General features: G+C 48.1%; 1 protein-coding gene across 1 annotated transcript; it reads right to left on the reverse strand.

Annotated features, from left to right (window-relative positions):
* Window positions 1-12,367: 12,367 nt before the first annotated feature.
* On the reverse strand, window positions 12,368-17,209 carry LOC142570712 (uncharacterized). The gene is made up of 4 exons (XM_075679059.1): window positions 16,991-17,209; window positions 14,335-14,688; window positions 13,626-13,749; window positions 12,368-12,979 (listed from the first exon to the last, which is right to left on the reverse strand). Exons 1-4 carry the CDS (start codon window positions 17,207-17,209, stop codon window positions 12,381-12,383), a joined length of 1,296 nt encoding a protein of 431 aa, XP_075535174.1. The 3' UTR covers window positions 12,368-12,380.
* Window positions 17,210-18,807: the final 1,598 nt, after the last annotated feature.

An 18,807-nucleotide genomic window follows, 5' to 3' on the forward strand; every position in this document is an offset into this window, starting at 1 on the left:
CCCTTTGTCGATCTGCCCGAATCGTCTATGACCTGATGTTTTAGTTGTAACAGAGCATCCTGCGCTGAGAGATTTCTCCTGAATTCTATCATTATGGGTGGGAGCGAGTCCCAGTCTTCAAGGTAGGTGGTTATCCTCGCTAGGACCACGTGCTCCATGAATTTCCCCACGCAAGAAGTGGGAGATATGGGTCTCCAAGTTCTCAATTTGCAGTCGCTTGCCCGGTTTAGGTATTAAAATGATTTGTGCCGTCTTCCATTGCTGTGGAATCTGCCCTGCCTTCCAGCATTCATTAATATATTCGGTTAACTTAGCTATAGACTCATCGTCCAAGTTCCTTAGCGTTTTATTCGTTACCCCGTCTAGTTTGGGTGCCGAATTGGTATTGAGTTTCTGTAGCGCTGCCCTGACCTCTGACTCGCCGATTTTGTTGTTTAATTCGTCGTTAACCTGCCCTGTGTAGTCAGGGTGTATGATGGCCAGCGCATGCGAGATGTATCTTTTCTCGATTTCCTAGAGGAAGTCCTACTCTGTCCCTCGGTACGTTTGTATTAGCCGATTTATATTTTGCCTATGTGCCAACTTGGTCCCGTCCGGGTCGTAACAAATATAGAAGGATGTTCCACGTTTTTGCCATTCCTATCCAACTGTCCATGTTGTTGCATTTTTCCTCCCACTGTTGTCTGCATAGCTGCTGGGCGTACTGTTCTATGTCCCTGTTCAATTTGGCTATCTTTCTACGAAGCGTCCGGTTGTGTTTTTGTTTTTTCCATCTCCATTGCAACCCTGCTTCCCACATGTGTAGAAGCTTACTGTCTACGTTCTCTAAATGTGCCTCTGGTGGGACCGTTTTCGTAGCTGCCGCCACATCTCCCTTTAGTTTTTCGGTCCATTCCTCAATACCTTGTGTCGTGTCGTCGGCCTCCTCCCTTATTTTCCTGAATTTGTCCCAGTCGACAATCTTAAGTGGTCTGCCCTTTGTCTTGCGCGGTCCTGCCCTTACTGTTATTTCTAGCATATTGTGATCGCTCCCAAAGGCGTGTTGCGTATTTGTCCACTGCGTGTCCCGTATGCTCTTGGTGAACGTTAAATCTGGCGTAGTATCCGCGCAAACGCTGGTACCTATTCTCGTGGGAACCAATGGGTCGGTCACGAGGGTCAGGCCTTCCTGTTGCGCGTCTAGCCATAGGTTCCTGCCTTCTTGAGTTTCGATTTTGTAACCCCATGCCGCGCGTTGGGCGTTAAAATCGCCTCCGATCACTACCGCTTGGTTGTCCGCTATGGCTAGGGTTTTTTTAAAGAGTGATCGAAATTTATGGTGTCTGCACTTTGGTCTGCTATAAATATTTAATACGAAGAGACTGTCCTTCATTTTCCGCATGGGTATGAGTTCTAGAAGAATGTGATCGATTGACTTAACCTCCGTGTCATTTTGAATGACCAAGTGATTTTGCTTTACAACGTCGTTAGCGCCTTCGTCTCCCCTTTGGCAGTACCAAAGACTTGTATCCCGACAATTTTGCCAGGCCGTGCGCTTCCTGCATCATTATAATATCCGGGTTTTCTTTGTCTTTAAGGTGTTGTTGCAAACTGTATCGTTTTCGATCGTATCCTCTACAATTCCATTGCCAAATCGTGTATCTAATTCGTCTGTCCATGGCGGCGTTATAGGTTCTCCAATCCCTCGGCGGGTACCGGGGGCCTAGTGTACGGCTTAATGGCTGTCTTAACTGGTCCCCCCCTACTTGTATGCAGTCCCCATATTGCTAGTTTCGCTTCGAAGTCAGCCATCATTTGTGTCACTTGTTGTAGCATCGCCTTTCCGAGCGCCGCTATCTTTGCCTCTATCTTTGCCTCGAGCTTCACTTTCATTTGTTCTAGTTTAGTTTCAAATTCGGTTTCGTTGTGCTTGATGCTGGTTTCAATTTTTTGTTCAAATTCCTCCTGTCTTCCTTGGAGCATCGTGGCTGGCTTGGGTTTCTTTACTCCGGTTTCAATCAGAGCGTTCTCGGTTTTACGTTTAATGGGGGTGAGTGCTACGTCTTCCTCCATTGCTGTGTCTTTTTCCTCCCTTATAACTCGCGAGGTTTCCTCGTTGTGTGGCACTTTCCTGCTCCTCGAACGGTCGTTCTCTTCCCTGAGTTTTTTAATTTCATCCATAAACGCAACGTTGCTCTGCCTGATCTGCGCCAATTCTTTCTCTAGCGTCTTAACTCTATTTTGAAAAGCAGCCTCTGCCTCCGCACGCGCCCCGGAAGCCGCGTCCGCCCAGCTCACCTGTAAGGGTCCCGCGGCGCCGTTGACGTTGCTCTTTCCTTTTGGGCTCTGGGATCCTCCTCCCCCCTGTGCTCTGGGAGATCCGGTATTACTGGTCTTGGGTCTGGATCTCGATCTGGTTCTGTTGTTAGACGTCGAGCGGCCCCTTTCCCTTGCCTGGAGCTTGGGTAAATCTTCCAGTCCAGATCCGTCCCTTGTCCGATGTTCCGACCGCGGTTTCCAGTCTTCCCATCCTGGCCTGTACAGTCGTTCAGCTTCCCTTTCGTAGTACATCGCTTCTTCCTCTCGTCTGGCTCGCTCCCAGCGGCGTCTCTTTACCAAATACAGTAACTTGTATCTGGCATTACATCGGCGATCCGCCGTAGGGTGCTCTTTGCCGCAGAGCTGGCACTTTGCTTCGCACTCGTGGTCCTGTGGCGGATTCTCCATACCCCAGCCTCTGCATATCCTGCTGTTTGGGTTTGGGCAGACATCAGCTCTGTGACCAAGGCGTCCGCACTGGTAGCATACGTCTATTTGCTTACGGTATAGTGAGCACCTGACCAGTGCCCTTCCGTATCTCACGTATTTTGGGACGTTATGCTCGTCGAAAAGGATGACGTTCGTGGTGTTTCCCATCCATTTAATTGGCCATGAAGACCATCGGATTCCTTGGTGTTACAAGCATCTCCACTATTTCTCTAGGAGACACTTCGTGCGTTACTCCTCTTATCACTCTCCTTTAGATGTATCCTCCGGAGCCGACTCGTACGCATTGGCTTTGAACTGCTTGTCTCCCATCCTCAGTCGAGTGATAGCCCTGTATTTTTCGGCGTGCTCCTCCGATGGCGTGCTGATCACTAGAATGTTCTGTTTGTAGTTGGAACACACCGTGTCATCTTCCGATTCCTTCTTGGGGATTCTCGTGGTGTTGGCGACGCAGCATTCTAGGCGATTGATCCCATAGTCAGTGACCTTGAAGCCGTCACATGGGCGCACTATTATCTTGTTCTCTGCCTTCGGCAAACTGGGCATCCTGCTTTCCGCCATGATTTGTCTTTCTTTTTCTCCCTTGCTCCACCTATTATTGAATGCGTTCTCGCTGAAGAAGCGCGCTGCATGATCCTTGGTTCCGTGAGATTTTGTCTGCTCATTGGCACATCCTCCTGTCTTCACAACACGCCAACCTGTTTCGTCCGGGGCCTCGTACTCTTCTCTCTTTATATCCTCCCCTTCGACGCTCACCGCTGCCATCTTGCAGCTCTAACCCGAAAAGAGGCGGGGCTCTATATAAAAGTGGTCGATGTGCCGAAAATAAACGGTCCACCTATTGAGAATAGATATCAGGGTGGTCCGTGGAACTTCAACTTCCTTCTCGATAATAAGGCGTCGGTGAATTCTTCGAATGTACGCCGAGAATCATTCACAATCTGCAGAGCCGACGCGACACGCATCCGCACTTTGCGTCTTCGAGTTTTTTCGAACTTGCCACGCAGTGGCATTCCTTTGATGGAAGCAAGAAAGCCCTTTGACACTTCGAAGCTGGAGACGTTCAAGGTGACCACGAACTGTGGCACGCCTTGAATAATACGGCCTGACAAGGGCACATCGGGTTGTCTGGAATCCTTAAACCACATGAGGACGGCGTCGTACACATTGTGGTACTTGTCAAGCACAAGCACTTTCTTGAGGGGGCCAGCTGTGACTCCGGTGTAATTTTACGATCTTATCCCGATCCTTGAGTATCGTTGTCATTGTTGATGTGTGATATCACGCTCCCTGCACAGGTGGACTTGCCTTTTTTTTTTTCAGCATTCAGCTCTGTTATAATGTCCACTTTTTCTTTGAATGAAAAGTGGCGTTTCTTTTTAACGGAGGCGGGGGCGAGCAGAACTCATTGTGAGCAAAGCGAATGCACAACACGATCACAATGCTAACTTTGCAGCTCCTGCCGATCGCTATCAACGTGGTGACTCTAGGCCTACGGCATAGTACGCAATGTTCATGTTGACACTGATGCTGCCAGGCCTTTACCCGTTGAAACAGGTTCCACAGTGCATGGCTCCTGCTGTGAATGATGGTTGCAGGTGTATTTCAGGGACTTGGTTCCTAATCTTCAACGGAACTTTGTAATTACGAAGCGACTTGGTGATTGTGGGATTAAACTACGTACATTATTTTGAGATATTCGGTATTCTGAAATTCTTAGTATTGTATTTTACATTGAAAATATTTAGCGGGGATTTCAAAAAGTTCATAAGTCTGAAAATTTCGTTCATCTGATGTTCGTAGTAACGAGTTTTACAGTATAGGATACTTAGCTAATTCAGTCCAGTCTAGTGCACGCTTGTGCATATTCGCAGAAGGCCATAGTCACAGGTTGTGCATAGTTTAGGAGAAAGTTCTCTCGTGCCTAGTTGAGCACGATCAGCCCATTCCATGTTGTCTGGTGGCATAGCATTAGTGGGAGAGGTGTTCCTGAACCAACACATACTTTATGTTGTTGCAATATTTATGCTAGTCATTTTGTATTTTATTCTTGTAGCAATGCATGGTACTCCAGGAGTAGTTGTACGTGCAAGTCAGTTGTGTTTTATTGCGATAGCATATATATGGACACACCAGGGGAATTTTCGCCATCAGCAGGAGCTTTCATGCAAAGTCAAGGTGCGGTAAGATCTTATTGTACCCGGTGTGCCATATGATGTGGGCGCAAGTGAAAGCGTGTGAGAGTGAGCTGAGGAGGAGGGTGGCTTGATGCATACCCAATATCAGAAGTCACGTGATATACATATGCAAAAAATCGGGTGGGTGGGGGGGGAGGGAGGGAGGATCAGGTGAGCACGCGTCTCCTCCGTTAGCCCGGCTGTGGCTATGCAGGGCTGCCCGCACGGCTAAGCAAATACATCACCTGTGCTTTATCTTAGAGGTAATCTCCAGAGGGTACAAAGACTGGGTAGTTCAAAATGGCCAGTGGTTTCATGTGTCCTGTCTATCCAAGCACTAGTGTTAGAGGACGCACAGTAGAGTGTAACCCCATTAATACGTTAACCCCATTAATGAATGAACCCAGTTGAACGATTTCACACAGATTCTAATTTGTTGATTAGGTATATCTGCTGCGGACTGCAGATGGGCGAAGCGTACTCTAGTTTAGATCTTATTAGAGATTTACACGCGAGAAGCCTTATGTCCTGCGGGGCGGGACACAAATGACGCTTTAAAAAACCGAGAGATCTGTTCGCTGATGATATGACCTTGGTGACATGTGCGTGCCAGCAAAGATCGCTGGATAAGGTGACGCCAAGGTATTTATGGGATTGGACTTGTTCAACAGTGGAGCTAGAGATTACGTAAGAAAAAATCAAAGGGTTACGCTGGCGTTGAAATGAAACAAGTTTGCACTTAGTGGGATTAAGCTTCATTAGCCAAAGATCGCACCACTCCTGTAAACGTTTAAGGTCATTTTCGAGCGCATTTTGATCAGAAAGATTAGTTAGCCGAACCTTGCTCCTATTCACACTCCTGTTCTTCACCCTTAGTTGATGGAACGACTGTGCCATGGACACCAACTTACATAGATTTGCTGACACCCGACCATTCGTTGCAGCTACCTGCCACCACGTGTTCACTAGGATAACTGCCGGATTATCAGTTCACCGCCCGTTCATCAACTCATCGCATGTGCTAAACAGTATACAGCGCAAGCGCCATCGCTGCCAGTTGCGGCACCCCCTTTCCGTAATCGCTATAAAAAGACTGAAGATCAGCTGCCGAGTGGGATTTGCGACCGAACCTTGCTCCTATTCACACTTCTGTTCTTCACCCTTAGGTGAGTGTGATGCAAATACATAACTTCTGTAGAAAACAGCGTTTTAGCTACAAATCCCAAGTGCAGTTTTCTGAGCTGTCAATACTGTTGTGATGGGTGTTGATATTTGCACATACCGCATTCGAGTAGGTTGTTTTGCGCCATTTGGGAGGGATAATGTGTCATTTTCCCCAATATGGTTTCGTCCAGGCTACGCTGCCACTAGGATGTGCGTAGGTGCTCGGCTGACTTTGGCTGTGTCGTGTATATGGCTCCTGCTAATCTGTGCTGGTGATGTTGAGACAAATCCCGGCCCAGACAAATCTGATCAAGTTCTCACTGCAATTAAAGAAATGGCATTAGCCAGTGAAAATTTTCATAAAGAAGTCCTTGGAAAAGTCAAAGATGTACAGCTGAGCGTTACAGAAATCAAACGGTGCCTATCTAAGCTAGAAGAAAGCTCGGCCGCCGTCACTGACATCTGTAAGGAAGTCAACACCTTGGGCTCGATGCTGAAAGAATTGCAAGACAGGCTTCAAAGCATAGAAGCAGCTCAAACGCGACAGTCCAGCAAAGTTGTTGATGACCTCAATAATAGAATGCGTAGAAATAACATGATCTTCAATGGCGCTGCTCAGCAGACAACGGAAACATAGAAAGATACCGAAGATGTAACAAAGTTTGTAACCAAAAAACTTAGGAATCCCAATTGGCGAAATCGAGCGAGCCCATAGAATAGGAGAACGAAGGGAGGACAACACCCAGCCGATAATTGTGAAATTCTTAAATTTCAAAATAAGACCTGCATTCTAAAAATGACCACAAACTGAAAGCTCTTAAATCTGCTTCCGTTTGTATAGAGGAAGACTTTTTACCTAGGATACAATTTATTAGGAAGCAGCTTAGAGACTTCGCTCGAAAGACCCGACATCCTGGCGAGAAATATACTCTTCTTTGATAAGCTCCTTCTGTATTATTATTATAACCGTGTATTCATTCAACTGTAACACTAGAGAAGTGACTGCTCTTCCCAAGCGCGACTCCACAGATGGGGCAGCTTTTTCGAAAAAAAGGTATAAAAGAAATGAATACTCCCCCTAAAGGCGACACGACCACTCAGAACTACTGACTACAAAATAAGGGATAAATTGAGTGCTGTCGATTTTGGTGACATACTTCCGACGCCTCCTTCCAAAGCAAGATCATTTGTGTTCATATGTCGAAGCATGCTCAGCTGGCCTGGTGTTAGGATCAGAGTCTTGGTTATCTCCCGATGTTAATAACTCTGAATTATACTTGTTCAGCCAGTTTTCATTATTTAGGAAAGACTGCATTACTTCACGCGGTGGTGGGGTAATAATCACCGTAAGGAAAAGCTTGCAAGCGTTGATACGGGATTGGGCCTGGAAATCTTGTGGATTGCGTTGCATCTGCCACCGTCTGTAACGTGTGCTGTTGGTGTGTGTTATCGCCCGCCTGATTCACGCGAGGAATTCCCTGAACACCTGAATGAATCTTTAACTTACAGTCAAAACAAATTTCCACGCACACCAGTATTCCTGGCCGGGGACTTCAATTATCCGAATATTAATTGGAAGACATGCAGGCCCCTCCACGGCACAAGAAAGCGTGAATTCCAGAATTGTCTGAATGTGCTAACACTTTTCGTTCCGCACCAAATGGTTCCCACACCTACGCATGGTCATTCACTCCTAGATCTTGCACTGGCAATGCAACCAGAGAAAGCATCTGTACACGTATTAAATGGTATCAGTGACCACTTAATACCACAGTGCGATTTTACAGCAGTCAGGAATAAGCCAGAAAAACAGAAAAAAGTTATATTTGACTATACCAGAGCAAATATTGTAGCTCTGCTCAATGAACTGTCGTTATTCTCTGCAGATATTATTCAATGTTTCAGTATGTGGGATGCAAATGAGAACTGGTTCCTAATTCGTGAACTAACTGTTGAAAAAAAAAACATGTGCCTGAAGTCACCATCACCACATCTACAGAAAGCACACGGTTCACAAGGCACGTGAAACGATGCATAAACAAAAAGAAACAGTTGTATGCAAAAGCTAAACTGTCAGCATCTGAACACGATTGAAACAACTACCGCACACATGTGCAACTGTACAAAAGTGAAATTGAATCAGCGAAGGACAAATTTTATAACAGTGACCTTTCACACATGTTAAAAAACAATCCTCAAAAATTTTGGCGGGTTGGTAATCCAAGTTACAGTTCAAACTCCTCAGTATCCATAAATAAAGAAGGCAATCTTCTTACCTTCGTTGAGGTAGCCAAGGAATTTAACCAATTTTTCTGCTCAGTATTGTTGTGCCCGTACCACCAGCCCGGAATCCGAATCTACAAGATGCAGAATTTATCCTGCGAACGCCCTTTGTACAAACCCGGGGCTACGCCGAAAGGCACAGCGCCCTAAACTCTCCCTTGACAAGTCGAGATGCTGAGCCGTTAGGCAGTGGCGTCCTGAGGAGAAGCATCGGCAAGCGACATGTCCAAACGTGCAACAAAGTGCTAGACAGCCCGGCGCCGTATTTCCTTTTCCCTGGAGGTCACCGCGCACGGCAACATTGAAGCGGGTGGCCAGCGCGGTCGCTGGTCGGACCTCTCGGACGACCGTCGAGTGCTGGCTTTGTATTGGGCCGTTTGATTAACAATCGTTCCTCGGGGCTTTATAAGCCCCGACGCCGCCGCCTGTAGAACCGGATCCACCGACCCACCGGGAGCCGAATGCCGCTCTCGAGTGGAGTGAGATGTGTCACGCGTTGGAGTCTCGCCGGACGTCGCCGTGCGGGAACAGTCGCGTTTGCTGTGAGCTCTCGGCCCCAGTGCCGATCCGATATTGTCCTGTATAATGACCTGTATATAGTGTATAAAGTCCCTTTTGTTATTCTCACCGACGCCTGACTCAGAGTCTTCGCTACCAACGCTCTGTCACGAAACGGGTGACGAGCGCTACGGGACCACCTCAAAGTCGTAACAATATTCACTCAGGAGAGCCCCTCACCTACTGACCTACAATTCCCAACGCTGCACTCAACTATGCCTGACATAACTGTCACGCCAGAAGGCGTATATTCTGCCATAGACCGCCCCCTTAGTAACTCGGTACCCGGCCCCGATTGAATATGTCCTAAATTACTCAAAATAGCAAAGCCTGTAATATGCCCCATCTTAACCGCCGTTTTTCAGCAATCAATAGATACGGGCTGTGTCCCAAACGACTGGAAAATTGCGCGTGTCATACCCGTTTTCAAATCTGGTGATGCTTCTAACCCGTCCAATTACAGACCAATTTCGTTAACCAACATCAGCTGCAAATTACTAGAACACATGATCTCATCGGCCATCATGAGCTATCTGGTGAAGCATAACTTCTTTTTTGCGAATCATCACAGCTTTCTCCACGGTCGACCTCGCGAAACACAACTGTTCGAATTAATTGCTGACCTTCGTTGCGCTGTTCATGCTCACTCTAAAATAGACGCCGTATTTGTACATTTCACCAAAGCGTTCGATGAATTTCCACACAAACGTCTAATAAAAAAACTTGACACTATGAACCTTAATTCAACATTCAGTTTTCTTTTATGTCTTGATTTTTACGTAAAAGAATGTGTCACTTTAAAAAAAAAAGAAAAAGTGCTGCGATATTGTGATGTCCTTTAGCTGCTGCCTTTGTTCACAAAGGGGGCGGAGGATCCCTCAAGCCGTCATTTGAACGGCTTTTCCCTCCGCCTCCTGTTACACTGTACTGTGACGAAACAAATAAATAAATCAAATCAAATTCGAAGGTTTATTTTTTGGACGAAAAATTTTTTTGGCCAATCGCTACCAATCAGTCTTTGTTTGTGACCATTCATCAACCCTCTCTCACGTTAGAGAGAGAGAAAGCAAGGACAGGAAAGGCAGGGAGGTCAACCAGTAGAGCACCCGGTTTGCTATCCTACACTGGGGGGAAAGGGGAATAGAAAGAGGAAAGAAAGGGAGAGAGCGAGTACTGAGTGCGTGTGGGAGGGACACTATACACAGAGACGCTATAAACGGCCTCCTAAGCCGGTGCACTTCAAGCATATGCACTAATGCACGATTCGCCTTTCGTGCCAGTGACGCGTGTGGCCACGGTCCGAGTATCTGACTCGGTCCAGTCTGTGTAAAGTTTCCCGCAGAGGGAGGCGTTGTACATCGTAGCGTGGGCAGGTACACAGTAGGTGCTCGATGCTCTCCTCGCACTCACAGGAATCGCACATCGGCTCTCACGTTAAATCTGGAGTACCACAAGGGTCTGTACTCGGACCAATCTTATTAGTTTATATTAATGGCATAAGCAATAACCTGAGTTCTATGCTCAGAGTGTTGGCAGATGATTGCGTGATATACAGACAAATTAATGAGCCTTCTGATTCACTTCAGTTACAATCGGACTTCGACAAGATTAACAATTTGTGCACACTATGGCAAATGGAAGTTAACACCTCAAAAGCAAAAGTCGTGAAATATACTGCAATATCTGACCCCTAACGTTTCCATTACACTCTAAACAGCATGACCGTAGAATCAGTACCTGTTATAAAATATTTAGGGATCCATTTAGCATCCGACCTTTCGTGGAACATTCACATAGGTACGGTTATTAACAAGGCTTGTAAAACACTCAGGTTTCTTAGATGCAATCTGCGTTTAGCTAATGCAGAGACTAAGATTTTAGTATACACCACATTAGTGCGCTCGCAGTTGGTTTACGCCTCTTTGATTTGGAACCCGTACCAAGCATACTTAAAATTGGAGTCTCTTCAAAATAAAGCCGCTCGTTTCATATCGAAGAACTACTCGCGTACGGCAAGAAATAAAGAAAGCTCTCGAGTTACCGTCTCCTTGAAAGACAGAATACTATCTATTCTGTCCTTTTTCCACAACTTATATCAGAGCCACTCTTCCTTTGCTATGTCCCATCTCACGCCAGCGCATTGCATATTCCCACGCATTGACCACCAACTCAAAGTCGAACCCATCTTTGCTCGCACTAATCTCTTCCTTCATTCGCCTCTCGTCCTAGCCATCTGTCATTGATTACGAAGTGTTTGTAACCAGCCTGAAACGTCACCTTGAGCTGTAACCTTGATCTTACCCCTCCTCCCATATATATATATATATATATATATCGCTACTCTCTGTAACAATTGAGTGTTTGTTGACGCTTGTTGCTATCTGTCCTTATATTTTGAGTTTTTCTTTTCAACATACTATTAACGGCCAACGACTTCTGTACATATCGTAGTGCTGCATTGCTTTGTGCTTACTGTTGTGTAGGTTGGCGTCCACGGCACAGTCGTTCCATCAACTAAGGGTGAAGAACAGGAGTGTGAATAGGAGCGAGATTCGGCTAACTAATCTTTCTGATCAAAATGCGCTCGAAAATGACCTTAAACGTGTACAGGAGTGGTGCGATCTTTGGCTAATGAAGCTTAGTCCCACTAAATGCAAACTCGTTTCATTTCAACGCCAGCGTAATCCTTTGCTTTTTTTTTCTTACGTAATCTCTAGCTCCACTGTTGAACAAGTCCAATCCCATAAATACCTTGGCGTCACCTTATCCTGCGATCTTTCCTGGCGCGCACATGTCACCAAGGTCATGTTATCAGCGAACAGATCTCTCGGTTTTCTAAAGCGTCATTTGCGTCACGCCCAGCAGGACATAAAGCTTCTCGCGTATAAATCTCCAATAAGATCTAAACTAGAGTATGCGACGCCCATCTGGAGTCCGCACCAGATATACTTAATCAATGGATTATGATCCGTGCGAAATCGTTCAACTAGGTTCATTCATTCTTCACACACATATGGCATATCATCCCTCAAACGCGAAACTGGTCTTCCAACTCTTTCCGTGCGTCGCCGCTTTGCCAGCCTCTGTTTTCTTCACAGCTTCCGCAGTCACGCGCTCTACATCATCCCACCTACGTGCATATCCCACTGCACTACCCATTTCTATCAAATTGCACGCTCACGTGCTTGCACTACCACCTTCGCTGCCTCATTTTTTCTTCGTGCAGCAGTGGACTGGCCTTCCCCGAGACATTGCAGCAATCACGTGTCCATCAAGTTTTGCAGAAAATGTCACAGCACACTGTTCCGCATAAAGACTTATTTGTAACCTTCATTTTTTAGCACACTCCTTATGTAATACCTGCTGTAGCGCGAGTAACAACAAGAGACGCAGTAGGTGCAAGCAATGGAATGGTTTATTGAAGATAGCGTGGTTGCTTTTATTCTGTATGAATCAGTAGGTGCAAGCGCACTTCATGATGCGATAGGCGGGCTTGCAATGACGAGATACGGCACTTTCTCCCCCTTGGAAGCCTAGCCTGTCGGGTGGTCTCCTTGTGCGCGTAGAGCGCCTAGGAAGTCCTAAGCCCGACGGTACACTTGAGGTTGCTTCACTGGAAGCCTGGGATGTACCAAGTGATCCGTCTGACCATGGTTCAGCGTCTTCCACTGCAGAGGGTTGATTACTCTCTGTGACTTGGTTCTCTCCAGGTCGAGTTGCGTAGAATTCTTGCTTTACTTGATCCGATGCAAGTCGTGACCGCACTTGGTCTACGTGACGGCGCTGCACCCCTCCTGTGGTGTCCACCGTTACCATACGCCTACCGCTTGTTGACGTCACCGTGCCGGGTAACCAGCTCTGGCAAGCCTGATTGTACTGCCGCGACCAAACTGGCGCTCCCGGTGAAAAGACTTGTGGCAACGGTGCCGGGGGTCTGCTCAACGTGGGATCCCGTGCCACCTCTTCCTCTGGAAGATGTGCACTTATGCGGGTCCTGGGTTGAAAACCCAGCAACATCTCCGCGGGCGACTTGCCATCTCGAGTCGGTGTTGCCCTGTAACGTAGCAAGAACTTGGAAATACGACTGAGCAGACTTCCATCCTTATTTTTCTTGATACCATCCTTAATGGTGCGCACTGCACGCTCTGCCAAACCATTCGATTGCGGATAGTATGGAGCGGAGGTAACATGACACACATGGTTATCTTTAAAAAATCTTTCAGTCACTGAACTGCGAAATTGTGGCCCATTGTCGGAAACGACTGTATGGGGCAGACCAAAATGCGCGAAGATCCCTCGCAGTACTTCGACTGTAGTTTCTGCACTTGCTGTTTTAAGAGGTACTGCCTCTATCCCATTTCGTTTCCGCATCTACCACCACCAAGATCATGTGACCTTCCACTGGCCCTGCATAGTCGATATGCAGGCAAGACCAACGTTTGTTGGTTTTCGGCCAGCTTGAAGGGACCTGTACCGCGGGCATGGGCCAACATTGTACGCATTGCTGGCAGCTTTGTACCAGCTTGTCTATGTCGTGGTCCAATCCGGGGTACCAAAACATCGTACGGGCCAGGCGCTTCATCGCAGCCATGCCTGGTTGGGGTTCGTGAAGTTCTCTCAGAATAAGTGCTCGCATGGTCTCTGGCAAAACTACGTGATGACCCCAGTATATTAGTCCTTTACTCACAGTGAGTTCTTATCTGCGGGTGAAGTACGGCTGAAGGCACTGTTGCTCCGGCCCCAGCTGGTTTGGCCTACCACGAAGGATCCACGTCTTCACCTGACGGAGAAGCATGTCCTCACTCGTGCTGCCTGCCAACTGCTCTGTGCTAAGAGAAAAATCTGTCAAAGCTTGCGCATGTAGCACATATTCGACGGGATCATCTTCACCAGGCTGCCCTTGCTCCGGCAGCGGCAAACGGCTCAAAGCATCGGCATTAGGGTGTAATGGTCCTTTCCGGAATTCCTTGTCATACTGATACGCTGATAAAAGGAGCGCCCAACGATGTATCCTGGCCGCCGCCATCTGCGGAATTGGTTTCTCGGGATGGAACATCCCTGTCAAGGGCTTGTGATCCGTTATCAAACAAAATTTATTACCGAAAAGATAGTCTCTGAACCTCGTCACACCGAAAACTAGGGCGAGCGCTTCCTTTTCCAGTTGCGAGTAATTTCGCTCCGCCGGCGTCAAGGTTCTAGAGCGAAAAGCTATCGGATAGTCTTCGCCGTTTATGCGGTGGAACAGCACTGCGCCCAAGCCGACCGATGAGGCACATTCCAGTGGAAGGGGTTGCCACAACACCCCCTTTGCCAGCAAGCGATATAAAGGAGCCAGCGTCGTTGACAAGTTGGGCAAGAATTTAGCGTAATAAGTAACCAAGGCCAAGAACTATTTCAGCTGGCTTACCGATGTTGGCTTCGGCGCGGATAGTACCGCCTCAAGATTATCTTGCAGAGGATGAAGACCGTTGGCATCGATGCGGTGCCCCAGAAACGCCACTTGTGCTACCCTAAACCGGCACTTGGCTTTGTTCAACTTCAGGTTGTGTTCACGAAGCCGCTGAAACACCTGCCGCAGTACCGATGTGTCGTTTTCATTTTCCGCCACAATGATGTCGTCGAGATACACTTGAACATTCGGCAAACCTTGCAAAATTGATTCCATGCGTCGCTGGAACAAGGCGGGGGCTGAAGCAATTCCAAATGCTAGGCGATGGTAGCAGTAACGGCCCCGTTGTGTGTGTTGAGTACCGCCGTCTTTCTAGCTTCGTCGTCCAGAGTGCTGAAGACTTCGCCTCACGAAAACGCCGCAAATATGTCTTCAACTTTGGGCAGGGGATACTGTTCCAAGTGAGACGCCGGGTTGACTGTTAACTTGAAGTCGCCGCACAATCGTATATCGCCGTTCTTTTTTGCTACTGGAACCACCGGTGTTCCCTACTCTGAAATGCTTATCGACGAAAGCACTCCGTCTTGCACAAGACGGTCGATCTCGGCCGAAACTTTGGAACGCATGGCATAAGGCACTGTACGTGCCTTACAGAAACGTGGGTGGGCTCCTTCTTTGAGGTGTAACTGCACAGGGGGGCCCTTGCAACAGCCAAGCTTGTTGTCGAAAAGATCCGAAAATTCATCGAGCAGAGGCGTCATCTTGTTATCACGAAGAATATTTACACTTGCGGTGGTTCTAGTGTCCCAGAAGGACACACCCGCCTTACGGAAGGCCCCTATCGTGTTCCGGCCGCAGAACAGTGGTCCGTTACATGCTACCACAATTAGCGTGCTGGTCACAACAGTCGATCCAGACTGAACCCTCATGGTTATCTCGCCGACAACTGGCAATGGCCCGAGGAAGCATGTTAAAGGGACCCTGAAACGCTTTTGACGATTTTCTGCAAACGTACTGAGTCATTAGAGTAGGTCCTTCTGATCATTAATTGACACATCTAAGTGCTCTGCGTAAAGCGTGTAATTTATTATAAGGTTTTAAAAATGCACATCGCTGCCGATCGCAGCGCACTGCTCGGCGGAATTTTAAGCCGCCCCTACCCATATGACCAAAATCCCCCATATGACGTCAGTGGGGCGAGCTATCCGATTGGCTGACCAGGGCGCGTGATCGATAATTTTTCCAACTTTATGGTAAACAAATGATCTTCGTAATAGTTGGAATGTTAGTTAATTTGTTTTTATGAAAAGAAAGTAGCATAAAGAGAATGCACAAGAACAATTTTTCAGTACACTTAAGCACTTCCGGCACACAGCAAGTGTCGTCTGCTTCTGTTACAACGTACTCCATTTTGACGAGAGCTCCGCGGTCACAGTTGGTCTCAGTCTTTTCGCGAGCACTATGATGCGACTTTGTTGCCTTGTGGACTGCAAACGTAGCGACTGGCAATATGTCAAGCTGCGACATCGTGTCCCTCTGCAAGGCAGCGTACGAGCGAACTGGCTGCTGCGCATCGGACTACCGCTATCCGATCGGCGCCAGGATTTGCGCGTTTGTGGCCGTCACTTTACACCGGAAGATTACTAACGCAACAGCGTTTCGCGAGTCCCGTATTAGGGCAAACGTAAGCGCAAGGGGACAGGGTCTGGCCGCTTGACTGTGCCGTAACGGGATGAGCCGAGATGAGCAGAAGGGCAAATGTGAATGGTCTGCACGGTGCAGCCACCTGGTGGCATAGAGCGCAACCATACACAGAAGCAGCAACGAAGCGTGTTCTTCTGTGCTGCTGGTGCGTATTTTTCGCAGGAGTGTAATCATCGACACGTTGTTTTTATAAATGTTTAAAATGTTTTACACTTGGTTAGAGCAATATTAGCACTTTCTTTGGCTGGTTAAGCGCTACGCCAACAAGTGTCTGGACCGTGTAGACCGATCAGGCCGCTCACGTACGTCTACGCCAAAGTTCCTTCATCAGCTTGAGTTTATGCCTCCATTGATTTGCCGAAATGACCAGCTTGCCTGTGGTTAACGGAATACCAGACACGTTCGGCGCTACGACAGAATGCTCGCAACGCACGCTGCTTCGATAGCTCGCGCTTGGGGTCGACGGCCAAGCGGCTAGCGGAGAGGTCTCGCGCGGGCGGGGGCGGGCTCCAAAACAACCGGAAGTGGACGATGTGACGTCGCATCGTGACGCAGGACCAGTGAAGGCGGAGCGGAGCGTAGCCCCGCTCGCTCGGCGAACGAGTTGAGGAGGAAAAGCGTGGATGGGGAGGAGGGTAACTTCTAATCGCTTGTAGCTCCATTAATACGTAACGCTTCACTTAAATTGTGGTGCGAATGTTCTACTTAAGCTGTACCATACGCGTCTACAAAATTTGTCCGAACCGTTTCAGGGGCCCTTTAAGCGGAGTGACGTTTTTTTCCAGTACCGGCCACCATTTGCGATGTTCCTTAAATATGTTCTTCGGTATGACGCTGACCGGAGAACCCGTGTCTAGAATCATTCGCGATTTCCGGCCCTGCCGTGTCAACTCTTCCTCGAGAGGCTTCAACGTAACTCTGTCGGCGGAGCTGTGAGCGACAAGAGCAAGCAACATTTCTTCGCTCTCACCTTCCATTTCCTCGACGGCAAAGGCACCACGTTCTCGAGGACGGCCACTGCTGCAAACCGTCGCCAGATGACCTTTCCTGCGGCAATGGTGGCACTTGGTGTTTCGATGATGGCACATGTGTGTTGCGTGGGGGCCGCCGCAATGTTCACATGAATGGTTGTTCTTTGCAGTGTTCCACTTCGTCCAGGGTCGTCGTCCTCCCTGCCACTGTACAACATTGATGCTGGTTCCCGTAGTCACTGGGTCTGCTTCTCGCATGTCACGAACGTCGCCTAGTGCCTTCTCTGAAGCTATGGCAAATTCTTCTGCTTCCTCAAAAGTGAGCTTCTTCCGCGTTAATAGGCAGCGTCGTGCGTCGTCGTCCCTGATTCCGCATACTATGCGGTCTCGCAGCATACGGTGCGCGAGTTGGCGAAGTTGCAACTTTCCGCCAGTCTCCGAAGGTCCGCAATGAATTCCTGAACGCTCTCTCCGTCCCTTCGCTTGAGCATGAAGAACGATAAACTCGCCGCTATATTATTAACGTGAGGATTGTATTGTTCTTCGAAGTATTCAACGACTTCATCGTAAGTCTGGCTGTTAACCGACTTGGTTGGAAGGCGTCCTTGCAACATGCGCACGACATTATCGCTCAATGAAGACACCAGCAGAGCTCGGCGTTTGGCCGTGTCGGTAATTCCATTGCCCTCAAAATAAGCTTCCAGCCGTATCCTGTACGCGCTCCAGCTGCTCACCGTCTCGTGGAAAACCGGTGGGCGAGATGCCATCATTCGATCCTGTCAGTCGCTGACCATGCTCGCATGAAATCCCATCCTCGTCGCCACTGCTGTAGTGCGAGTAACAACAACAGATGCAGTAGGTGCAAGCAATGTTCATTGAAGATAGCGTGGCTGCTTTTATTCTGTACGAATCAGTAGGTGCATGCGCACTTCGTGATGCGATAGGCGGGCTTGCAATGACGCGATACGGCAATACACCCTGAACAGGGGCTTTTAAGGTAATAAGGTGATGTGATGATGTGATCATTCTGAACCACAACTGCGCACCGCGTGGTGCATACCTTGTCTTACATTCTTTACAAAGTTATGCCTCGCAGTTTTAATGACAGCTCATAAACAAATGTCATGAAACTAAACACCGACAGCGCATGTATATTATGTTTTTGTGACGTGGCCACGTCTCAACCATGTCCCGACGCGGCCGGCGTTAGTGACGTGCGTCCCAACTACGTCCCGATGTGGCCGGCGTTAGCGGCGTGCAAGACCACAGCAGCAGCAGCATTGGGAAAGTCTAAGAGCCAAAGAAAGCTTCGCTTTAAAAATCCGGGCGTGGGAGACGCCCGCTGCGCTCTCACGCGTGTCCTGCAGGACTTTTGTTAAATTTTATTCTATCTAACCTAAGCCAACGCCTCCTCTATTTTAACGCGACAGCGTTAAGGAGCTCGTGTCGCAGAAAAGTCGGTGTCGTCGTTGGCCGTGAGCGAAAAAATCCCGGAAGGCAGTTCATAAATAAAAACAACTCGCAAGATGGGCTGGGTGGACATCGAACCAAGGTCTCCGGAGTGTGAGACGGAGACGCTACCACACAGCCATGAGATCGATGGTTCAAACCGGGACAAAAGCGCCTCTAATGAATGCGGTGTTGCCTTATAAACGTGTCGTAGAAAGTTATAATGCAGTGTGTATCGGTAATCATGAGCATGTAAATTACAGAAGTCGCAGTTAAACGAAGTACGTTTCCGCTACATTTCTTCTGCGCTTGGCGCACACGCAGAGCCATCTTGCGGCAAACACAGAAGACCCCTTCCTCACAATGT

Source organism: Dermacentor variabilis, chromosome 2 (assembly GCF_050947875.1).
Source record: "Dermacentor variabilis isolate Ectoservices chromosome 2, ASM5094787v1, whole genome shotgun sequence".
Lineage (NCBI taxonomy): Eukaryota > Metazoa > Arthropoda > Arachnida > Ixodida > Ixodidae > Dermacentor > Dermacentor variabilis.